The sequence below is a fragment of the Perca flavescens genome, chromosome 13, assembly GCF_004354835.1.
Source record: "Perca flavescens isolate YP-PL-M2 chromosome 13, PFLA_1.0, whole genome shotgun sequence".
In the NCBI taxonomy this organism is placed as follows: domain Eukaryota; kingdom Metazoa; phylum Chordata; class Actinopteri; order Perciformes; family Percidae; genus Perca; species Perca flavescens.
This window is the reverse complement of record NC_041343.1, coordinates 23,311,486-23,338,041: the sequence shown is the minus strand read 5'-3', so window position 1 is coordinate 23,338,041 and position 26,556 is coordinate 23,311,486. Positions and strand designations below refer to the sequence as shown.

Below are 26,556 nucleotides of genomic sequence, written 5' to 3'. Positions count from 1 at the left end.
AGTATGCATGTATGGTCGACATTTTAATGAATTTTCTTTGTAACTGCCATTTTTCCATATTTGTGTCTGGTTTAGAACAGCTGATTCCATTATTAAATTAACATGCTTTTTGTCGCTTTTGTTTTTCCACCAAATGCATATAGACAAATGGTGAAAACTAGAGGAAATTAATTGATTTAGACTGTTAGCTGTGTGATTGCCGAAAAGAATAGTTTTTGAAGAAATCACCAGATTAAAAATGGCTTTACAATGCCTCTAGATATTCAGTTCCACCCAATTCACACGCACAAAGGAACTTTATGTCTATAACTCTATTGAATATCAAAGCTGGCCTTGTTCCTTTTGTTTAGGTCCAAGCTAGTGTTTTTCAGTATTGACATTTCGACCAGTATGCTTCATTTACAACTTGAATATCAAACACGGGATATCCTAAACTCTAACAATGGCTCTGCCAGTAAAACCGCAGGACCATGACAGTAACCATGTCTCTGTCAGAGCTCTGTAAAAGAGTGGAACTGTTCAAGTGCAAGCAAACTTCTTAAGGATTCAAGCAGATCATTTGTGAACTCGTACATTTGTGTTCTTCCCTTCACAATACAGTATCTAACAAAGTGTTTGCTGTTACAGTTTGCTGAGTTTACAGATGAAGAATTTATTGCGTTTTTTCCAACAATATTTTCTTTTCAATACCAACACTGATAAAGTAAGACCCATGAAACAATTGCTGTTTTATGTTTTTTCAAGAAAATCGCATTCAAAAGCAAACATGGGTCTTTTACAAGTTGTCCTGTTTTTGTTAAGCAGACAACAGCAAAAAACAAGACAGCATTCAGACAAAAGATCCATTAAGATAGGGCATGAATATTAGATAAATACACTCTTTTACACTTTTTTTTTTCTTGCATGACAGTGAGGGATGTCTGCTATGTGTGGTTCTGCTGTCTGCGCTTGTGGTTCTTTGTGTGTGCATATCTGTCCATGCTTGTGTGTGTTCCTGAGTACGAAGTCATATTCTCCATAGCTCATCCTTCATAAGATATTTACATGGCCATCTATTATGGATTGTGATCTGATTGAAGCTGAGTGTTCCCATCATGCCCCCTCTGTGAACTCATCACACAAGCACCAGGTTTTTAAAAAACTAAATTCAGCCTCATTTTGGTCTCCAAAGCAAACCGAAGCACAAGTAAAGGCTTTGGCATTTCATACTTTATTTCAAACTTTTCTTTTCTTTTGCATCCTGTGTCGCGTTTGACATATTTTCTCCATTGGTGAATATGCGTAAATGTCTGTTAAAAAAAAAATCGGTCTCAAAATAACTATTGTATTCTTTCTTTTATGGTTTAGAATTTGCAGTCACACAGTTTTAAGTCAGCACAAACAATGCCCTTGGCATTTCCACCAAAACAAGTCATATGGAGTATTCTGCTTGTGTTAACAGTATTCCCTCACTCAAATTTACTGCTAAATCTAAACCCAACTTAGATTCACAGAATACCCATATCTCCAGGCAAGAGGCATATTTCTGGCTTCATGTAAACACACTGGCTGTTCCAACAAGCCCTAAATCCCTAATCCTCAACACATTGGACCAGATCCATCTCTCTCTCTCTCTCTCTCTCTCTCTCTCTCTCTCTCTCTCTGTCTTTGTTCACGTCTCTCTTTTCAAAATTTTCTCTTTTATTTCTCTTCCTCTCTTACTCTCAAACTCCCTTGTCACCACTCACTATCTCTTTCTGTCGCCACATTATGCCTCATACTCACAAACATGGTCAAAACACACACAAACGCACACATTGACCGCTCAGCGGTGGCCCCTCAGATGCTTGGCCTTTAGTCATTTCTCCAGCTGCCCACAAGTCACCCCTCCCCCATTCCACTTTCTCCCCATCTCATTTTCCCTGCTCTCTCTCCAGCCTTTCTCTTTTCGTCCTCCATCCTTCCTGTCATCTCGCGCACCTCCCTTCCTCCTGCCTGTCACCCTCTAGTCTCATCATTTTCTCCCTCCATCCTCAACTCTTTGTCTTCCTACTGCTTTGTAATTCATCTCAGCCTCCCCTCAGCCTCTGGTTTTTTATCCACCTTTCTCCCACCTCTCATCTATGTCACTTCAGCTCTGTATCCTCCTCATCTCCCCAGGACAGGTGAGAAAGGGGAGAGAGAGAGAGAGAGGGGGGGAAGACATGAAGGACATTGTCACAGGTCGGAGTTGAACCCTGGACCTCTGCATCGGGGCATAAACCTCTAAATATGTTTGCCTGCTCTATCCACTGAGCCAACCCGGCCACATGCACAATTCAGTTTGGTTAAAATCTGTTGGAACAAAATATTGAGGCCTAAATTAGGACCGGTAGTAGACGAGGCATATGTCACGTCCTTTAATTTAAGGAGAAATAAAAAGCGGAACCGACAAAATATGAAACCATCACAGAATAAGGTCAAGAGGTCACTTTACGTTTCTCTTTTTCTCCTTCTCTTCGCTTCACTTGTTCTTCCCCAGGCCCCTCATCTCGTCCCTCCCCTGCCACCTCCCTGCTCCCTTCCTTTTGTTTGCTGTCTCTTTCTTCCTCCTGTCCTGCTGTCTCCCCTCACTTCTGGAGTAATGACAGCCAGCTGTCAACACCACAGCGGCTCTGCTGACCACTGAACAGACCCGACAGCAGCACTGATGAGATCGCTCATTGAACGTCTCTCTCCAGGCTGACATCGGTCAGAGCTATTTTCCATGGCGGTTGCTCTTTTTTATTTATGCATTAGCTTCCTCTATTGTCGTGGTTGTGTCTGGTCGGTGTTTTCTGTTTATGTGTATTCATGTGTGCATGCCTGGCTCTTAAAAAGGAAAGGAAAATTTTCACCTGATGATCTAAACCAAAAAAGAAAATCTGATTTTTTTGTTCATGATGCCTTTTTGGTACCTTGAGGCATACCATCATTTAAACATTAGGCCTGTCAGTTTTATAAGAGGGGAAACGTGTTAATGTATTATTCAGAGCTTCTAATTCTGGGCTGTTCCTTTTTGTGGCTCTGTCTTAACCTGTCTGGTTTGGCATTGTCTTTATCAGGTGTGAGCTGGGTTTAGTGCTGGTCATGGACTATTCTCTTGGCATCAGGTGTACATTAAATATTGCTGTCAAAGTGCAGTCAAAAGTGTATCATCTTTATAAACTGTGCTCTTTTGATTTGGTTTACCTATACTTGATTTTATGATTCGTCATCCGGTGGACTTTTGGTTTTGCCAGCGGCTGAGTGAGGAGCTCTGGGCGCTAATAAGAGCACTCCCATAAGAACCTAAATATTTTCGGCAAGAAACCGAAAGTGACATGTTCTGTAGGTCTATTGATCTCCTCTGCTCCCTTTAAGTAACACACACACACACACACACACACACACACACACACACACACACACACTGCTGCACTTACACATGCCCCCTAGGCACACACAACAAACAGTGTTATCCGTCTTATAATTTTGACTAATAATTAATAATGTTGATGCATAATTAAGGGTTATTTTCTGGCAACACCATTTGTTCAATAAAGTGATGATTTGTTCATAACAAACCCAATAAGCAGAATCAATGCTTTCTCCTGGACCTCGGTGTTCAAAGGCTTGCAGAACTCACAGCACTGTGGGGCCTTATGAAGGCCTACGCAGCCGTCCAGATTCCCCCTCACCTTGCTTGAAGGGCTTATATTTCCATGTTGAATCCTCTCTCTCTGTGTCATCCTGTGGTTTTGTCTTTATCTTTACCTTTGTATCTCTCCGTTTATGTCATCCATCTCTTATTTTTCTTACTGGAAATAGTCTCAGTTTCATCATAACCGCAAAAAACACATCTCACATTTATTTCTGAGGAAACCCTCACAGTGAGCCCTTTCATAACCCCACTGAATTTAATAAAAGTCTACCATCGATTTTATTTTAGATTTTTTGTCTTATGCGAAGGCAATGGAAAGTTGCTTTTCTCTTCTTTCCCAGAAATTAGTCATTGTCTCTTTACATCACTTTGCAACATCCTCACCTCAGTTTCACAGAGCCAAATTTGTCTGTGCTTAATTGGATCAGGCTGATTAAACCTCCTTGTGGTATAAGCTCTGACTCATTATTCATGTAATTGGATTTTTCTCTTTCTTCTGCAATAAAACGGACATAACAAGTACACAGATATGGAACACTCGGCCTGACTTCAGCAAAATCAGTCGACGAAACAAAGATATCACATTATTGAATGCACAACGTTATCACATCCTTGAACATTCTTTAGTTTGTTTCAGCATGGTGTGATTGGAAAATCGAAGTTACAACATTGTTGCTGATAGAGATTTATATAAGGCCACACAAGCTGTTTCTGTCCTTAAGTCTTTAAGAGTGTAAAACTGCAGGCAATTGAAAGTACTGCGTAACAACTCTGAAAACATTTCTTTAACAATACACTGGCAAGGTAAGTGCAAGCAAGCACACAAGCAAGTCCCACTTATTTATATATTGTCAGGTACATGACTGAAGGCGAATACCATTGCCATCAGAATAATGCTTCCTTAGTAATTGCATTTGAACCGGAGCCAGGTTTCTCGGCTGCTCGTTCCTTGTAGTTGTTTTCATTTTATCGCCACTCTTTAGCATCCAGATAAGTTTTAAGCACTGCACTCCCTTCACTGTATTACAATCTTCCTCCACTGCAATGTATAACTGTATCTCAAACCCCGATGACGAATGACGAAAAAAACCAACAAGTTGATGAACATTGTTTGTTTGCACTGCAAAAATATTAGTCCTTTTAAGTTGGAGATACAGTATATCACAAAAGTGAGTACACCCCTCACATTTTTTGTAAATATTTCATTATATCTTTTCATGAACACTGGAGAAATGACATGTTGCTACAATGTAGAGTAATGAGTGTACAGCTTGTATAACAGTGTACATTTGCTGTCCCCTCAAATTAACTCAACACACAGCCATTAATGTCTAAAAGTGAGTACACCCCGAAGTGAAAATGTCCAAATTGGGCCCAATTAGCCATTTGGCCACCATTATTTTCCAGCACTGCCTTAACCCTCTTGGGAATGGAGTTCACCAGAGCTTTGCAGGTTGCCACTGGAATCCTCTTTTACTCCTCCATGCTGACATCACGGAGCTGGTGGATGTTAGAGACCTTGCGCTTCTCCACCTTCCGTTTGAGGATACCCCACAGATGCTCAATAGGTTTTAGGTCTGGAGACATGCTTGGCCAGTCCATCACATTTACCCTCGGCTTCTTTAGCAAGGAAGTGGTCGACTTGAAAGTGTGTTTGGGGTCGTTATCGTGTTGGAATACTGCCCTGCGGCCCAGTCTCCGAAGGGAGGGGATCGTGCTCTGCTTCAGTATGTCACAGTACGCGTTGGCATTCATGGTTCCCTCATTGAACTCTAGCTCCCCAGTGCCGGCAACACTCATGCAGCCCCAGACCATGACACTCCCACCACTATGCTTGACTGTAGGCAAGAGACACATGTCTTTATACTCCTCACCTGGTTGCCGCCACACAAGCTTGACACCATCGGAACCGAATAAATTAATCTTGGTCTCATCAGACCACAGGACATGGTTCCAGTAATCCATGTCCTTAGTCTGCTTGTCTCCAGCAAACTGTTTGTGGGCTTTCTTGTGCATCATCTTTAGAAGAAGCTTCCTTCTGGGACGACAGTCATGTAGACCAATTTGAAGCAGTGTGCAGTGTATGGTCTGAGCACTGACAGGCTGACCCCCCCACCCTTTCAATCTCAGCAGCAATGCTGGCAGCACTCATATGTCTATTTCCCAAAGAAGACCTCTGGGTATGACGCTGAGCACGCACACTCAACTTCTTTGGTCGACCGTGGCGAGGCCTGAGTGGAACCTGTCCTGTTAAACCGCTGTATGGTCTTGGCCACCGTGCTGCAGCTCAGTTTCAGGGTGTTGGCAATCTTCTTATAGCCTAGGCCATCTTTATATAGAGCAACAATTTTTTTTTTCTGATCCTCGGAGTTCTTTGCCATGAGGTGCCATGTTGAACTTCCAGTGACCAGTATGAGAGAGTGTGAGAGAGATAACACCAAATGTAACCTACCTGCTCCCCATTCACACCTGAGACCTTGTAACACTAACAACTCACATGACACTGGGGAGGGAAAATGGCTAATTGGGCCCAATTTGGACATTTTCACTTAGGGGTGTACTCACTTTTGTTGCTAGTGGTTTAGACATTAATGGCTGTGTGTTGTTATTTTGAGGGGACAGCACATTTACACTGTTATACAAGCTGTACACTCACTACTTTACATTGTAGCAACATGTCATCTTCAGTGTTGTCCCATGAAAAGATATAATGAAATATTTACAAAAATGTGCGGAGTGTACTCACTTTTGTGAGATACTGTATATTCATTGTATATTTATGCAAGCACAAAGGCAAAAAAGCACAAAATATCAATAGGGGATGTACTACGTTATATCTGCACACATTTTTCACACAGTAATTCAGCATGCATATATCCACCACCCCATCAACTGTCAGTGCAAAGCTTGAGATGAAGTGAAGTGAAAAGCTGCATTCATAACAACTAATATTACCTGGGGGACGCCCAGTGATTTGTAATAATAGTGCAGATCATCTGGGATTTTAATCTTGTTTGAATCTTCCATGCCTGCCAAGACCTCCCCTTGATAATAATAATCTTATGCTAATGGTGGTCTCAAACAGAATGTATTTCTCAGTCAGAGTTTCTTAATCTTTTTTATCTTGTAGATACAAAATTATTTTTTTATTATTTTTTTGTCTTGCATAGAAGCTTTTGAAAACACCTTCACGGTAAACTCACAGACCACTGTCCCTGGAGAATATATTCCTCTGACACCAACGACCATGCCAATGCAGGAAGTGTGTTGAAGCTTTTAATGTACTTTGCGGCTGTATCTGATCATTAATTTAATTAATTAAAGAAATATTTAACCACAATTATCTATCTCCTATCAACCACACTTTTACTGTAATGTGCAGATATCGGACTTTCATAATTCCTTTTGTTGCAGTTGACATTGCCAGACTACAGGAAGTAAAGTCACTTCTAAGAAAGGAGCCTGTCGGCTTCACTTTAGGTGACGCGTAAACTGCAGCTGACATACTGTATGCATGGATGTGCATATAATCCATCATCACCTAGATTGACTTATAAAGCTTATTGCAGCCTGAGAACCAATTGAGTATATCAACCTTAAGTCTTTGCTAAAAGAACCTAGATCCATAAACATAAAACAGCAATGTGTTATTAAAGCATACAGAACATAAGCTACACAATACCAAATCAACAAATACCATGAAAAGACCAAAATCAACAATGAATTGATCCTAACAGCAAGTATTGACTGTACATCCAAAGCCTGCTGTATCTTATTCCTCTCTGCTATAGAGCGCCACTGTTGTTAAAAACACATCAATGAGCTTTCTATTTTAGGTCTAGGTCCTTCCGTAAACACTACAGCAGTAAATGTGTATTACTCTGTTGCTGAAAATAGCCCCTCAAGAATACACTATTGTACTCTTGTTTGAGTTTGTTAAATAATTATAGAGTGCCCAGCCAAGACTTATCAGCTTCATTTTGAAAGAACTGATCTCCATTGTTGAGCTTGCAACAGCCGAGTCTTGACAGAAAAGACAGACAGTTGGTGTGCGATATACAGATGCATTCTTGTTATCTGATATATAATAAATAAATAAATAATAGTAAATCCTAAATTAACTCCATACATCTGCAACACACAACAGAACCATGTACAGTATGGAACGATGCTGCAGTCCATTTATTGTATAACACTGAATAAAGACAATATTTCTTCTTTTCTTAATCTGATACCTCATAAGACTGATAAGACTCTTTGATAAGCATCCTGTTGTGGCCAGTAATATTCTGCCCCTCTAAATGGAGACAAAGAATTTGATTCACAACAATATGTGTGAATAGAACATTAATCAGCCAAAGCCCACCCAACAGAGGAAGCTTTTAAAAGCCTTGTGAGACAACATAGCCTCTTGATCTTCTCTCTCTCACCTTTGCGCCTCACCTCTGCAGCCTCTCGCCCTGCGGGGGCTATTAGTCATCTTGGCTGTGGGAGCAGGGCCATCGGGGGCGCTTGGTCTCAGTTCTTCCAGAGCCCTGCAGGGAGGGAGGTGCAGGTGTGGTGTCAGCAGAAATACAGTATATACTCTAGAGAGATGTATAAATAGAGAGATAAATAGCGAGATGGGAGAGCAAGATGAGGTTGCGGTTGGATCGAAGGGATTAAGATGTTGTTCATAATAAACAGGGATGGAGCGTAGTGGGAGCATAATATGGGAAGGTTTTACAGCTAAGGAAGAACTATATTTTTTAATAAGGGAAAACAAATATTTTTACACAAAAAATGAGTGGTATATTCTGTTGTGTGTTCCAGTCTGTCTCACGCACATACATGCCCATTTGCAGAAACACAAACACAGATCAAAATTTAATTAAGGCCTTGAAGACTGAGATCATATTGCTCCAAAGACTTGTGTATAGGACACGAGAGGGACATTTCTTTATTCCAAACACTTTCTATTTGTACACTACAGACTCTTGGATTTTTTTTTTCAGGAGAGACGATATTTTCCACACTCACATGCTCGCTCAAACCTACTGCAGAAAATACATTCGAGAGCTTATTTCATCCTTGGCCGTGCTGGCATTAATGTGAAAATATGAGGGTGGCAGCTGAAGAGGAATGATGCTCAAGCCCTGTATTACTGTAGCCTTAGTTGTAGCTGCAGTAGCAGTAAAATTGTAGAAAATAATAACACAGACTGTGTGATCCAGCTTCTCTGAGTCTCAGAGATCAATCACAGGCAGCTGTGTTATTCTTTTTTAAGTGTACTTTTATACATGTAGACACCCTAGCATACAAACCTACACAAGGTCAGCTAAGGAACAGCAAAGCACACTAGAACTTTGATCCCTCTGGAGTTGGAGCAGATGGTAAGCAATTTACACTTGCTTAAAATTTACAGTTTTAATGAACAAAGCATGCAAGTCAGGTTACTTTGTATTCAGTGTGAGTGTAGATTTATGCTGTATGAATGTTTGGATCTATGCAAATGACAAAACAACCTCTTGCATACATCTTAGCATGTAATTTAATTAAGTAATTCTGAATCTGAAATAAGTCTTTTCATTAAAACAGGAGGATGAAATAAGTTCTGTTTCACAATTTAGGTAGATTTAGCTTGATTCCAGTAAAGAGTGGTTAACACTTCAATCTACCTGAAAGAAAGAAAGGAAGGAAGGAAGGAAGGAAGAAAGAAAGGAAGAAGGAAGGAAAGACAGAGAGAAATAAATACAGAAAGAAAGGCATGCCCTTGCAGCTTCCAATGAGACTTGAGCTCACAGAGTTTGTCAGACTCTAACACCAAATGATTATTTCCAGCTTTTCTTCATACTTAATTATTGTGGAAAGCCCAGAGGCTGCATCAGAAATTAATTATTTCACAAGAGGACGTCTGCCACCCTCCCAAATCATGTTCAGTCCCCTGGGGAGTGCAGCCCACAGAGTGAGAAACAGGTACCTGTCATACCATTACCAATGTGACCATGTGACTGACGGCTACCTAGTGTGAATTCCAGCTCACGTTGGTCTCACAGTGGTTTCCCCATGCTGTCAAAGCTTTGTACTCCCAGATGGTTCACCAATTCTTTTTTGCCTTTTTTTTCTGCTCTCCTTTTCATACTCTGTAGGCAGTCGCACTCCCAAGTTGCCCAGAGAAAACATGTTGGGTCATTCCACCATCACAATTAGCTGTTTTCTTGCATAAACACTCTTTTCATTCCTAAATTTCATTAATATAATTGATTTTTTGACTATTTTTAAACTTTTATTTATTTATTTTTGTTTGTACATTCTGCTCAGCGAGTTCTTGGATTGGCTCCAGTCCCCATATTGACCCTGAAAAAGACTCAGCGGTTAGAAATAAATTAATTAATATTTGTATGAAATAGGGCGTAGCTCACGGCCAGCATCATTCATCGCAACAGCACATCTGTCACTTCAAAGTTGGTGGGTGAAAAGCTTGTATTGCCAGGAGTAAAGAAAACAGCATTTAGTTTTAGAGTTGATCCAATAGGAAAAAGCTCTATAAGACCAGTTGGAGTGAGGGGCAGAAGACGGTCATATAATCAAGTTCAAAGATTTTGACATTCAGCCACACAATATGTGCTGCAATTGGAAGTATCAAACATGGTTCAGCGAGTCAGGTAGATTCCAAATAAGCAAAATGCAACAGTGTATTATGACATTTTATCTTCTGGGCCTGCCACGGTCTCTAACCTAGCCTCTTGCCAATCACGAACAAAAACCTATCCAGAAACCCTTAAAATATCCGAAACTGTCTGGTATGTAGTGGATAATGTGGGAGCCCTGGGTAGTAGTAACAGCAGCAGCCCGGCTCTCCCAGGTCGCTCTTTCGATAGAGCTGAGCCTCTCGGTGCGGCGGCTAGAGATAGGCTTGTATTGATCTTGTGATCCCTGTCTATCAGCTGAACCAACCAAATGAGCCCAGTGACATTTTGTCTGAGGCACAAACACATCGAGTATCTCTGCTCTATAGAGGCCAAGTCAGCCCTTCTCTCTGCCCCTCTCCATAATCCAATTTTAATCCATAACTGAATTTTTAAATGAATTGTCATATATTGTGTTGTTTATTTTATTTTGCTGTCTTTTACCTCTCTCAATGCCTCAGTCTTCAGTTTTTTTTCGGCTTTTTCTGTTCCCCCATTACTTTAATTTTCCTTTTTAATATATCTGACCTTTATAAGTCCCAGTGTGTTATCTTCTGCTTTCTCTTATTCAACCGACCACCCTCTACCTTTACATTATACTTCTTAAACAGATGTGTCATAATTTAACTCTTCAGCATCACCAGATTAAACAGACACACGTGAGACATTTAGTTCTACACTGCTAAAGTAATATAGAGTATCACATAGTGGGTACATTGTCATGGTAGAAACATTAATGCAAAGTAAATTCCCCATTTTACTCTCCTCATTACTGAAGAAGTAACTACATTACATGTGTCCCAGCACGCAGTAACACCTCATAAACGGCAGCAGTGAACAGCTTGTCATTTCACTTGATAACTTCTTCCATTTGCATCCTTCACGATCGATAATCTGGAGGGGAGGGGGAGAGCAGGAGAAACATCAAGACATGGGAGGAAACGGAGTCAGCATGTGTTAATAAGGGACGTGACAAGTACACTTAATCAGCTATGACTACTTCCTTTAGTATTCAGCTTCAACCATCAGCCATGCCTCTTCAGAAATCAGTGAAAGCTTCTCCACTGCCAGTGTTTTGTTTGCCACATTACAGTCATGATTTCAGCCTCCACCCGGTAGGCTCGGATTCTAGTTTCCTTAGTGTGTGTGGCAGTGTCTGTTTGCTGTAGGAACGGAGTATGTGCAAGCCTAGATGCCAGTCATTAACAGTACATTTGTCTTTATACACATACCAGTAAAACCAAAACTTGGGCTGACTTAAATGGCTTCAGTGTCCATCAATTCAATCACCAAGGTACTGGCTGACCTGCCATTAAGACAGAGGTCATGGAGGTAATGGGCAATTTGCAGCACTAATAGAGAAAAATGGCTCTGGTACAAAGTTTATATTAAATGGAATTATCTTCCAAAGTTACTTTTTGTAGTGGTGTTGCAGTAGTCGTCTCTAGCGTCCAGAGTGAGTCAAGAAGAGACGCAGAGTTTCAAAGTCAGGTTTACTTTCTGTCTTGTCTATCAGTTTATCCTTTGGTCCAGACTGAAATATCAACAACAATTGGATGGATTACCATTCAATTTTATGTAGGCATTCATGGTGCCCAGAGGAATAGAGATGACTTTGTCGATCCAAAGACTTTTCCTGAAGCGCCACCATGAGGTTGACATTTGTGGGTTTGGGGGAAACGTGACATTGCCTTGTAGTTTTTGGAGCAGAGTGTCACAGATTTTGCTGAGGTCAAGTGGACAGAATTACTCATTTCTCTCCAGAAAGATGAATATAACTTCTGTTGCAATAAAAATTATAAATGGGGCCAGGATCGATAGATAATGTAGTAGAGTAAATGTACATGTAATTTACTAACTCAAAAAAATGGATTCAGTGTTAAATAGTTACTATTTAAACATTTTAAAGTGCTGGGCGAAATGATGATACATCATCAAAACAATATAAACATGTCTATCATATATACTTTTCTATATTGGTTCTAGCACAATGTAGTAAAACCAGCGGCCGATCTGCATTAACCCGTAAGCAATATTTATGTCATTTGGATGTTGCTTTATGTTCTGATCCTTAGAGGTTATGTTCATTTTGCACCAAAGTTCTTAATAAAATGAGAACATATTAGTACTTCTCATTTGTTGAGTATTTAATAATAAAAGTATTTAATAATAAAAGTAGGCTATACCATTTCATAAAGACTATATATATAAATATATAGTTATTGAGATATGGAATGACCAATATCGTAATAAAAGATTTTGGCCACATGGCCCTGCCCTAACAAAAAATAAACTCTGCAGTACATCTTATCTCTGTTTATTTGTGTTCCAGTTTCCATTCTGTTTGTTTGCTCAGGAAAGTAACATCATTTTGGGTACAATGCAGCAAAATGGACAGTTTGTTCTTATCTGTGTCTGTGCCACAGCATATCTCACCTCGCACTGAGGGTTGTTGTTGTCCATTGATATTCCAGCTCAGCGTGCATGTCAGAAGTGCTTTGTTCGACTGCGCGGCACAGGGGAGACAGTGTTTGACGGCGCGTCTCTGAATTTAATTACCTACAGCTGCTTTAGAGCAAATAGAATGATCTGAAGCATCAGCAGATGTGACAGAGCTTTTCTTTGGCTGCATAACACAAGTGTCCCATGTATGCACACTATGCATACACATACATCTATACTCACACGAGTGAAATGAAAAGACAACACAATGACACTTTTGGGGTTGAACTTCATCTAAGAAAAGCTGTCCGCTGGCAAGAAATGTCCACTCTTCGCTTCTGTAAATGTCACACATTGATATCCTGAAGGGTTTGTGAATGCATCTTCTGTGTTTCCATGGGGCAGTTTATAACGTGGTAGTGCTGCAAGCAGCGAGTCCCACATCAGCATGGCAAAAATGATCTTCCAGTCTAATTAGTAAGAAGCTCGGCAGTGTCCCTCTGTCTCTGAGGAGAATGTATCAAAAGCAATAAACTCCCCCTCTGTGGAGATGGATTAAATACAAAATAAATATACTTTGTTGTGATTGCCTTTAAATGTTAAAGGGATTTAAAGAGCGTGGGAGTCTAGCCTCAGGTATAAATATATTGTGGCATATTTTAGCTGTAAATAGAGCAAGGGTTTAGACATAAGTTGCTTCAAGAGTGAAGTGATATATTGACTCGCTCTTTTCCTCTGGCTGTGTCTGTGTTCTTTATGCGAGCGTGCTGTACAGTGCATATGGCTTCATCACAATGATACAGCCAGGACCAAGACCTACAAGATTGTAGCTTCTCCCAACCAATGAAAAAGGCAGTCAGTGAGGCAGACTGTCCTGCTGTGCCTCCAGTTATGCTCTCATCCACTTAGGCTTGCATACAAGGAAATGAATGGGGCACTTATCTTTGTCTGTCGAAAAATGTCAGAAAGATAAGGCAAAATGGTCTTTGCAAATCGCTTTTGTTGCCATGCAATTATTGACAGTGTTCTTTGCAAAACGTTCTCTGATTATAGTGGACAATACTTGGTCATAGTTTCCCTGAAGCCCAGCACAGCTCAGCACCAGACGGGTATTGACAAAGAGAGAAAAGAGACAGAGAGTTTACACATGCCCAGCTAACTAAACTCAACTAAAGAATTAGTTTTATTCTCAATAAAGAATAAAAGCGAAAGGACTAGACTGACAGGATGCAAAGCTTTGACTCTGGATGGTCAGCCTGGCATTGTCTTGGCCCCGCAGAGCGTCTGAACTTGTAAGACTGCGCTGGGCCTGCAGCTTAGACAGGGAGGATTATCAAACAACACGTTTAGCCTCTTAAGCAAGCCACAATTGCAGCCAACATGGTCCTAGAGAACACAAGACAAAGGACGTACAGTAAGGATGAACTGGAGCAGTAGGACTTAACTAAATGTCAGGCAGCTTGCCTATTGTAGATGGAACTTGTATGCGCTATTGTTTGTGCTGTTCGAATGGCTGCTGTTCATGTATTCTTTTCTCTGAGCAAAATGGGAAAGGGCGAGGGGGCTGATGGAGTGAAAGGAGAGGCAGGGAGGGGGAAAACAAGAGAAAGAAGGACGTTACAGCCACAAGTGGGGTAACTGCTCCTGGACGGTTGTTGCTAAGCGTTTAATCTCCCATGCTTGGAGAATACAAACCATCTTGTAATCGTCCCCGACCTTGACATGAACAGCAAGGTCGCAAGGGAGCCGGGCTATTTTGTATTTCCCACAGATGCTTTACCCAAACACACAGAACAATTAGTAAACTGGATAAAAAGGAATTGAGTCTGTCTTACTCCACTCCTGCTCCTTCCCCCTGCATGCTCCCCTCGGGGTAGTTACCTGGCACCCCCACAACCCTACAGCTTCCACTAGCAGGTTCCTAATACTTAATTCTGATAAAGAAGTAGTCAATGCTACCAGGTCAGGTTAGACAACACTTTTTTTCTGTGTAGCACTGCAACAATTGATTAGTTTAATCGATTTAACATTTAGTCTATAAAATGTATATAACACGGACATTTTGTAATCCCACTCTGACAATGAGGATTGAGACAATAATCTCGTACAGTATTGTTACGCTTTTAATGCTCCAAGCATGGAGAGATGTTTGTCTCATTCCTCATTGTCCGAGTGGGATTACAAAATTTCCACGACAACAACTATCGCGAAAATGCTCATCCTACATCTTCTAACTGCTTGTCTTTTTCAAGAATTTTTCAATTATATGAAACCGAATAAAGAAGGAAATAAGAAGCTGGACCCAGAAAATGTTTTTGCTTGATAAATGACTTCAATGGTTGATCGATGATTGAAATCGTTTGTCAATGAATCATTATGTTGATTGACTAATTGATAGATGAACTGAATAGATGGAAATGCTTCAGCAGTATCCGTGTGCGTTTGTATTTGACCAATGTTCCTGTGTGTGTGCAAGCTCGGATCTTGTGTATTAGACAGTGACTAAACAAAAGAGTGTAGGCTTGCCTGCAACCGATACCTCAAAGTAAGTAGGAGGGTGCTAGTGTAATAATGTGTGTTCTTTTGTGCTTGTGATTGTTTGCGTCTGTGCGTCGGCCCTGGAATAGCCCTCATGTAATTAGGGGTATTTGTTCTCCGACAACAGCGCATTACCTCTATTATTGAATATGCTGAGAGTTGAGATATGATTATAATGCAGGCAAATTCAATTTCAGTTTTCAGCACTTTGATTATAAAAGCCTAGACTGGGCTCTTTTAAGTGAAGCCAATATGGTTTTAGCCTTATTCTGCAGAGAGATAGTAGAGCTGACCCCTTCTCAGCATCTTAACCAACTCAACCTCAAAACCGCATCAACACAATGGCCAGCAAGTCTCTTTTGGATGTGTATTCATTTTCTTGTAAAAGGAAAACGTCCTTCACAGCGTCCCTTAACGGAAATGTAATATTACCAGCAGCAACTTTAGATTTTCTTTTATGTGTCTATTTCTTTAGCTCTTATAATTATGCTTTCATTTTCACAATTTTAGTGTTGTTTACCCTCTACTTTGACTTGGAGTTTATTCATGTGGTGTCTTGTTTCTCCCAGTGCTGCAGCCAACCGTCACCTCCATTTTACATTTACCATTGTTTCCATGGCAAATGACAAAGCTTCCTAACATCAAAGGTAAAAAAGAGAGAGAGTGCTTGAAATTGTATAAGATGAAACTCAACTGGGCCAATTAGGGGTGAAGATTTTCTTTTACACCAATTCTTTTTAAATTTAATCTTAGAAAAGTACATTTTAGAAAGATAAACACCCAGCTACCGGCCTGTAATGGCTTCAGTCCTAAAAAAAAAAGTAATTTGGCCTCATTCACCAACCGTTCTTACGAAGAAATGTGTTCTTAAACCCTTCTCACGCACTTTTTACGAAGATTCTGACATTCACTAATGTTTTCTTAACTTGGATTTTTTCTTAGCTAAGAACAAAATCTACGAACACTGAAAAGCACTCTTACGCACATTTGAGTGATGACAATTTGCTCCAAATGATTGGTTACTGCATTTTATTCAATTCTACAGTCATTTACAATGATAATATTGTACTGTAATGTATTTCTGATCATTTGTTGAAAATAAAAATCATATTATGCAAAAAAACACTAACAGTGCAATTTACATGATTACATGAGGCAATTAAACTGATTAAAACCTGCGTTATTTGGTGATTGATCGCTATTTATAGGGCCAAAATGCAGTGGTAAAATGTAACAAAGTACAAATTCTTCGTAATTGTACTTAAGTACATTTTTCACGTATCTGTACTTTACTTAAGTAGAATCAATAGTGCATAGCCTACTTTTGACTTTTACTTTACATTTTGCAGCAATTATCTATTCTTTCTACTCCAATACATTTCCACAATGTTCCGTTACATTTTCTGATCAGTTTCCCCCCTGCCAAAACGTCTTCCTGACCGTCACATGTTTGTCTCACCAGTAAAGTTTGGTTGCCGTAGATACTGTATATATGGGGCACTGCTGATCCAAGCCGGCTCCGGTGCTGCAGAACCCGGGCGCAGCGCCGCTGACCCTCGGTAATACAGCCTCCGGTAAAAGTGAAAATGAAAACGTTTGTTTTTATTATTCCCGTTTTTAAATCATAGTTGCCATCTATTTCTCACCACAGCGTCGTTTACTCCTCCGCCAGGCTGCGTAAGACGCGTTCATATCTTATTTATTTGGCTGGACCTCTTCACATCTCCCCATTTGCGCTGCTTCACACACTTTATTTGCTTACTTACATGATTAAAGAAAATAAAATACATTCATGAATAAAACCAACCGCATTCCGATTCTAACAACACATTTCCGTTTTATGCTGGTTAGGATAGGAACTTCTTTTAAAAGCCAGGCTTTTTTTGTGGTAGTGGACACCTTATACTTTAACTAAAGTAAATATGTCTCTGGTTATTTGTACTTTTATTTAAGTACTGAGATTCAGTACTTCCTCCACCGCGGCTACGACAATCTCCGAAAACCTGTCTCCCAGGAGGTGCACATGAAGTGTCATGTCCTTATATGGGAATTTGCGGGGCGTTTTCTTATGCTAATTAGGAACAACTGGCAAACGCTTTCAGTTACGAAGACGTGGGATTCATCAATCCTAAGAATACAGATGCGAACAAATCTGCTGTTTAAGAACACGTCATGAATCCGACGTAGACTTTTCTTAGGAACCTTCTAAAGAACATATTTAAGAGAAAACTTAGGAAGATATTGGTGAATGAGGCCCATTGTTTTTTGACATTTGTATACGTATATATAAGGTGAGAACTCAATTGACTTAAGTAGTCATTAAAAATGAATTTATTTGCATTTGAAAATGTATTTATTTACAGATATAAATATTAGGGGTGTCACGATTCTCCAAATTTTCAATTCAATTTTCGATTCTAAGGTCACGGTTTGATTCTCGATTTTTACATTTGTTTATTTTGAAAGCATAGGTTGCTATGCCATTTTTAGACTAGACTTTTATGCAATATAATATCTGACCTCTGTTCGCAATGTACCACACTACATTGTCAAATTTGAAACATCTATTAACAACATAATGTAACAATAACTTATATCTTCAGTCAATTGGAAACTTAATAACCTTGGCATCCAGTTTTTCTTTTGTAACTGCAATCTTCTTCACAGGAGATGACATTCAAGTTCACAACAAAACACACAAAAAACAGTAAAACAGCCATGTCCATAGTCTTCTCTGAACAGTTAAGTGTCTTAACGAAGTATTTCTGAACAGTTGAACATTAACTACTCACTGTGTCCTTCTCCATTTCTACACAAGAAGGGGGCACAGACGCAAGCGTGGTGGAATTGGACACTGACGGCGACTTGTAGCGATCGCCACTGTTTGGTCCTACACATCCTGCGTCACACACACCCCCAGTCTTCCTTTCTTCCTCTGTGATTCTACCGGAAAACCCCAACCACACACTCCCACTTGTACGGTCTCCGTCAGAGTATTGGCTGTAGCCGGCGGTAACTCTGCTAAGGAGGCAATCAAAGATTATCAACTAAAAGCAAGAGGCTCCACTATGTCCCGCGGGGAACCTGACTGTTCTTTTTTGTTTGTTGGTTTTGCTAGAGATCTCGAAGAGAACGGTTGTGATTTTGAGACGAAAAGGATCTATTGAAATTTAAATTGTGGGGTTTGTTTGTGACATGGGGGTGTGGCAGCATCGACGATTCCATTTTTTTATTCGAAGTTTGAGATTATGACTTACTTTCGGTCAATAATTTTGAATTAAAATGGAAATCGTGACACCATTAATAAATATACATCTTTAATCTCTAATCAAATAAACTCTGAACTGAAGTTGCTCCTCTACCAATGAAATCAGCACTATGAGGGTGCCTGCGTAGGAGCTGTTTGTTAATATTAAGTGAGATTTCTCACAATCATGTGAATAATGTGTAAACTTGGGGAAGGTTTTCAACTTAATGTTTATTTCTAATGTATTACCATTGACATTTGCCAGCTTGGTTTAAGAGGCACCAGATGCCTTGCTTGCACCTGTTTGAGCATGTAGTTTTTACTCCGATAACCTCAAGGCGCATGGGAACCATGAATCCGACCGTCGGGTCACAACAAGAGAGGGGGGGGTCCCGGGCCAGGCTCATGGAGTCAGGAAAGATCAATCCGAGGTAGAGCGTCTGGCTTGATCAGCAGCTTTTTGGCTCGCTTTAAGTGTAATTAGATTAAATCGGGGAAGAAGTGAAGTGTCCCAGGCAGTGAGTGGTGATGATGGGATGCTGGCGTGTGCATTTGTGCATGTGTAGGGCAGGAGCTGGCACAAGCACAGTGGTTGTTACAAAGTGTGTGTGTGTGTGTGTGTGTGTGTGTGTGTGTGTGTGTGTGTGTGTGTGTGTGTGTGTGTGTGTGTGTGTGTGTGTGTGTGTGTGTGTGTGTGTCTAGTAAGTAAGGCCGAAGGTGTGAGCTCTACTTGCATTTTGAGTGCACCTACACACTCAGGTATGCATATCATTTTGTGTTTTTATACACATGTATTATATTATATATTGTTAGCACAGTCTAATAACTGCGATCAGGACTGGAGGTGTTTGGCTTGAGTTTACGCTTTTTACAATTTCTGGTGTATACTTTTACTAACAATAATTCTTGTAATGTATATGTTTTCTTTTGTTTACATGCATATCTAATGCAGAATGTGTTCAGAATGATGGAATCCCTGTTTGGTTTTCCATAAACCAGGAGATATTTATCTGAAAATAGGATTTTTGTACTTGCAGTGGATTTATTGTCAGATATATTATTTAAGTGCTTCTACAGAAAGATGTGGTCCTCCTTACTGGATCACAGTTGTTTTTTTTAATGATGACATAACATCATTAGAACATTTCGAATTGCCCCTTGATGCTATCGTAGTGGGATGATATTGATCTTCAGCATTTCATTCTTCCTGTCAAGGTCCTAATTAAGTTTTAAGTAAGTAAGTATCAGGGAGTAATAAAGACAAGTAAAACATTGTGGATATAAAATGTTTTTTTTTTTTCTCATAAGATTCTATGAACTGACTTGCTTCATTCCTAAATAAACCCTTTTCTCTCTCACTCTTCCAGCCCTTTCTGATCCAGACGGAGGTCCCTGTCGTAGGACTTACTGTGGACGTGGTCGACAGTGTGTGCTGATGGAAGAAACCGGCCGTGCTGAGTGTGTTTGCCAGGAAAAATGCCGGCCCTCCTTTGTGCCAGTTTGTGGCTCAGACGGCAGTTTCTACGAGAACCACTGCGAGGTTTACCGCACCGCCTGTCTGGAGAGAAGACGGATCTATGTGGTGCACAGCAAGGACTGCTTCTTCAAAGGTACAGCTTGACTGTTACACTGATACACTGACACTGCAGTGGGCCGCTACACACTGTGAGTTTGTTCAAAATATGTAAACACACTAGCAACAGCATGTTTAAAAAGTTAACTGAAAGTTTTAATCCAATTAGTTGAAAAAAATCTTAGAAATTAATTCACATTTCCCTATTTATTTGATACCAATATCTATAATAATATAAGAAATAACTCCAGCTTTTTCATGGAAGAAATGCTGCATGTAATTTAAGATAATGTTTGAATTTGAGATGAATAAATTAAATCTTTATTTCGAATGATTAAAAACATACGTATTTATTTAATTACATAAAATGTGAGATGGACTGATATCTAGTGAAAGCATTACACGCCTCTGGAGCAGTTTCTCTTCTAAAAAATAAATTAAACGATATTAGGAGCTCATTTAGGTTGTTAAGATCTTCTTTTTTGCAGGGCAACTGCTGCTGTAATACAGGAACACAGCGATGCTGTGCAGGGGCCGTTGTCTTTGATGTCTGACTGCATCACTGAGTGTGGTATAGGTTATAGGTATAGGTTATACACTTTTGATGCTTTCTGTGAGCACCCTCAAATGATGTTCTGATACCTGTGAGGCATACATTTAAAGGCTGCAGTGGGACTTTGACTAGAGTTTGATGTTGAAACAGGAATAGAGTTGTACAGACAAACTAACAAAGCTATTGTTTTGTAACATGTTGCCATCTGTCAAGCTCTTCTCACAAGTATCAATCACTGTGGAAATCATGCTGTGTCTGTCAGCCACCAATTCAGTCGATATTAAAGAATTAAGTAATTTTTATTTTGGCACTGAAGGCTGTGGCTCAGGGTCAAGTTTGTCTGGGAAACCTTAGCTAAGCACTGACATTGGCACTCAGACAGTATGCATTTTTATCATGTGCTATATTCACCTCCTCTGTGTGCTCTGCTACTGCAATCACGCTCCTTACAATTAAAGTCAGCATACTTACTTGGCAGTTGGTCCTAATCACAAACACTGAGCATCTAAATCCTTTATAGTGGCAGCCTTAAAGTTGATTTAATGGTCAATCTAATTGTGGAATTTTAATGGTGTGTTTTCATTGAGAAGGTAAACAATGTTAGATCAGTGTGTACAGACGTCATTAACAGGACTTTCATGCTGATATTTAATCCCGAATTTACATACAGTATTCTGTGTCCTAAACCATATTTGTATACAGTGCTAATGCAAACACACTTACATGTATACATGTACATTCATGTGTACATATACATTCATATAGTATGTTCACGTACACACCTAACTTTTGAGACACTCCTGCCCTCTACTACCTTAACTACATTAATATCCTGGCACTCACAAATTACCACTGGGTTACTGTGGATCACTAGTTCTCTATGGTAAATCATTTCAATCAGGAGAGACTTTGTTTGCAGATATACAAAAAAGATGTATTGTTCAACTGCATAATAAAATGTACAGAGTCTTTTGGAGATTAGGCTCCATTGTATTAATAATATTTTAAAGGGGTAGAGAATAGGACATAGCCCCCCGATGGAGTCTAGACACTGGTGGCAGCGGAGAAGAAGTCCAGAGACCAGACCGAAGGAGGCAAAGGGAGCAGTCAGCCGGAAGAAAAATGATGACCGGAGGCGGCAGGGGAGGTGGAGGGTTGAGCGCTTTGCCTGAAACGACAGCTGACTGCATAGGGAGAGAACATATTTAAAGCAGAGTTGTAATGCTGTGATTGGTCCTTGAATTTCATGGCCAAGTCTGATTGGTTTAACTAAAAAGTAGCGCCTCTAAACAGCTGATTTGATTTAAGAAGAAAGAGTAGTGATTGGGTTATTTGACATCTTCCTGAAAGAATTTGCGCTAAGCTTTATTCAAATCTTCCATCCTTGGCTATCACTCATTAGCAAAAGTGCACTCTCAGCATGAACAGTCAACATTCTTATCCAACAAACGGTCCAGTCCCTTTATCATGACTTTGATTTAAAGGTAACCGGTCAGGGTAAGGCTTTTACTAGTTTTATTCACACACACACAAACATCTAATCAAGTCACTTTCAATTACTGCATGCATATGTACAGTATACCTGTTGGCATCTCCTCCTTTCTAAATTTAGTTTTCCAGGTCAGACTAGTATTAAGCATCTTTCATAATCCCTCACAGTGTGGATGTTAAAATAGTAAATAAGGCTATAGTTATTTAGAGTGCATGGTTTCATGTCAACACAGTGCAAAAACACGCGCTCACACACACAAACATCGCAGCACTTTTAGTCATATCATGTTAGAGAGGTAAGGATTCCTGGCAGACACCACCATACATAGTTAATCCACATTAGGGATGTTCAGTCAGCACATTAGGCTTAAACTCGAGATGTCTGAATGCAAACAAGCAGCAGATAGAAAATGTTGGAAATCAGTCAGATGTCACAGGAAGTGTGTGTGTGTGTGTGTGTGTGTGTGTGTGTGTGTGTGTGTGTGTGTGTATATGTGTATATGTGTATGTGTGTGTGTAAAATTGGGAAATAACTATTCCTGAGGTACAAAGACATCATAGGAAAGCATGTTATTATACACTATTTTGTTTTGAGGAATTAGAAAGGTGGCGTAGTGGTTAAGTTGTCTCTGGTCTGCAGGTGGCCTTGTTCCACTTTGCTTGCCTGACTTCATCTGTTTGTCTGACTTACAACTCTTGAAGATAACAACAGATCCTGGTTAAAGCTTGCCTTACTCATCCAAACATTGATATTGGTCGCTGCAGAATGAGCAAACGTGATGCCTTATCCTCATTGCCCTATGAATGGAATTTGTGCTGTCATTTCACTTAGCAGGGGCTCTAGTATTTAGGTGAATAATTATCAAATAAGTCAACATAAAAAGATTAGAAAATGTGTCTGGCACAGTCCAGTGTTTCCCACAGATTAGGAAGCAACTTGTGGCGGTGGGTGGGTGTCGCCCCGTGTCAAATATTCAGTGGAAGAGTAAAAAATGACATAACATTATTTATAATACGTTTATTTGAGTCACAGCTGCTACTTATAGCGTTTTGACCTCGACAACCCAACTGCATTTTACCGCAAACTTGCGACTAGTGAACTTGCTAAGAGTCGGGTCGGTGATTGTGAATGTGTGATTGTGTAAAGGTGTTCACGAGATAGATACCAACCTTTCGTGAACTTGTGAATTTTGCCAGCCGTCTTCTCTCCTTTATTGAGACAGACGCTGTGTTCACGGTGGGATCAATGGTGTTTTAAGCTTCCAACGTTGCCTTACAGGCAGCTAACCCTCACCGTAACCTTAAACATAATCATTGCTGTGCTGCCTGGAAGGTGACGTTGGGGGCTTAAAAAAGAACCCAACACCGCACAGTGGGAGGATCTGTGTGTGTTTGTGTATGTGAGCAAGCCACAAGTGACAGAGAGATGGAGGAGAGCAGGGAAAGGAAATGCAGAAGAATGTATTTTAAATATCATTTAAAAAAAATTATAATAACGAAACGTAATGTGTGCCGGCCGGTGTTGATAGTGAGGCGCACTGCCACATAATAGTCTATGTGTGGGAAACACTGCAGTCATTGCGCTGGCATAACACAACCATATTGTATCGGCAAACTGGTATTACTGGTGTATTATTGTTCCCTTGCAGTGTGGTGTTTCTATGGAGCAAATTGAGTAAAGAGCAGATGAAACTACATTTCCCCCCTCTTTTTGAACACATTGATTCTTTCTTCTGTTTTTTATTTTATTTTTTATTATATATTTCAGGGCCTATTTTAGCTAGCGTAGAACTTATGAAATGCTAGATGGCAAAAATATTTTATTTTACTTAGACTGAGAACAAGATCCTGACGGACGTAAATGGATCACTTTGGTCCCCACAGTGATGCATTAAGCCACGTGGCAAATGTTTTTTTGGGGGGAATTTTGCTTTCAAATGTGATAAACCTAAAAGCTCTGCTGTTAAAACCAATTTCCGTCAGCTTAGGGCCATGGTCAAAGTCACAGTCTGAAATTCGGCATGTACTTATGCAGGCTTTCGTCTCATCTTATCTGGATTATTGTGATTCACTGTGTGCTAGCCCAGAAAGTCCAAAGTCTCTTCACTTTGGCAAAAGAAAGAGGAATCTGTTTTGTGCTGACCCCCCTTCACTGGCTCCCACTTACAGAGTTGATTTAAGGTTTTGTTTATTCATAAAGCTTTAAATGGGTTGACACATAATCACAATCACCCTTCTCTGTCACTGTTCCACCACCAGCTCACTTAGGACATCTGACTTAGGACATCTTGTTGTTGCTGCCTTAAGGCTGCACAATACCATTCTTCAAAATTTACTTTTTTTAAAAGAGAGAGGGCAGCTCTGCTTAATTTGTATGTTTTTTATTCAATTTTTTTTAATTATTATTACTTTAAAGGTCCCATGACATGGTTCTCTTTGGATGCTTTTATATAGACCTTAGTGGTCCTCTAATACTGTATCTGAAGTTTCTTTCCCGAAATGGGCGGGCAAAGTAGAGAAAGGGGAAGTAATCTTGCTCCTTATGACCTCATAAGGAGCAAGATTCCAGATCAGCCCATCTGAGCTTTCATTTTCTCAAAGGCAGATCAGGATACCCAGGGCTTGGTTTACACCTATCGCCATTTCTAGCCACTGGGGGACCATAGGCAGGCTGGAGGAACGCATATTAATGTTAAAAAAAAACTCATAAAGTGACATTTTCATGCCATTGGACCTTTTAAAAATAAAAAAAACTATTTCTATAAGAGGGAGAAACAAGGAAGAAGGTTTAATGGTTCAAACAACTGTTGACCTGTTGAGGTAAACATAGTCGCAGAAGCAAAGGAATTTACCGCTCAACTATCTGTGGGTATGCATATACCTGCTTCTGAACTGGTAGCACTGGTGTACTTTAAAGGCCTTTCCCAATTCCCAATTGGTGCATCCCTGATTCCTCATCTCCCCGGCTTGTGTCTAAGTCCCGCCTACAGGAGATTCGAGCGGAGGAGTCGAGGCAACAGGCATTTAACTAAATAAGACATCTTTGCTTCGGTGCCTTCATTTTAAAGCAACATCAATTAAATATGACCTGCGGCACAGCTGCCTTAGCTGTCCATTGTGTAGCCATGTTCTGTGGCATAATGTGACAAGAATGTACGGATGTCATACATTATTATTTTTTGTATTTAACACACACACACACACACACATATATATATATATATATATATATATATATATATATATATATATACACACACAAACACTATCTATCTATTAGTGATGCGTAATTCGGCTCTTTGAATCCGTGTGTATGCTTAAAATCATCAACCTTCCTCCCACCTGAATTCATTATTATTTTTCTGACTTAGAGGCCTGCATGGTCATTCCACTTCCTCACCAGTCCCTGCATGTTGTTTTTTAAATCATGTATAGAGAGGCTGCTTTCAGTAATTGTAAACGTTTCCATGCGTGCAGTAATGACACTGCAGCAAATGTAAGCAATGTAAGGAGCAAAACCAACTGTAGTTATAAACTTGACATAGGAAACTAAACCTTGAGCTTCTGAAATAATAAAAAGTCATAATAATAATGCAATTATGCTGCTTTTTCTCAAGCGTTTCTCCTAACAACCTACTTACAAACAAATCTTTGTTTGTATGCCACGGGTGAATAGACTTCCACAGAGGATACATCAGTTTATCCTCGATTATTGCTTCTCCGGCAAGCCTCTTGCTCCTCAAACCTCTCCTCAAGATGCATTTTAGGAATTGGGACGTCTTTCATGATGGAGCACTGACATCGATTTCTGGGTCACAAGCTGGAAGAGCGAGGAGCCGAGGAGCAGTGTTGTGCCTGAACACGTTCATGAACTCATTCATATTTTGGGCGAACGTGAACTGAACGTATTGTATTACTGCCTGATGAACGTTACTGTGAACTCATTCATTCTGGTGTCTGTGATCAGCTCGCTCTCTCAGTTTAACTTCGTTCAATAGGGTGCCAGATTTCTATAGAGCCTTCCAGGCGAAAACCCGGCTAAAACACACCGTAAACAGGCCTTAATATGTAACGGAAAAAACACCTAATCTGGCAACACCAGCCACCAGTGTCGCACCGCCGCATGTGTCATGAAAACAAAAAGCAGCATGGAGGCGACAGCAGCAAGGAGGCTTTGTATGATCATTTAAACAAGTTTTATGACAAGGTCGGTGAGGATGCGAAAAATCTTACATTTTTGTGCAAACTTTGCCCGCCGGTCTTCAAAAAGAAAATCCGCACTTCATCCACAGCAAACCAGAAACGGCACGTTGAACTGATTGGATATGAAGATGAAATCTGATGCATAGTTTCAGTGTTAAAACTGATAAAATAATTGCTGTCTGTGGTTGTATATGGGCTGTG

At 40.1% G+C, this 26,556-nt stretch overlaps 1 protein-coding gene across 1 annotated transcript in view; it reads left to right on the top strand.

The window, feature by feature from the left end:
• The window catches only part of fstl4 (follistatin-like 4), a 232,858-nt gene that overhangs the window by 73,830 nt on the left and 132,472 nt on the right, over window positions 1–26,556 (top strand). Inside the window, exon 4 of the mRNA XM_028596403.1 lies at window positions 19,903–20,145. Coding sequence (XP_028452204.1) covers window positions 19,903–20,145 — 243 coding nt within the window. The remainder of the gene's footprint in view (window positions 1–19,902; window positions 20,146–26,556) is intronic.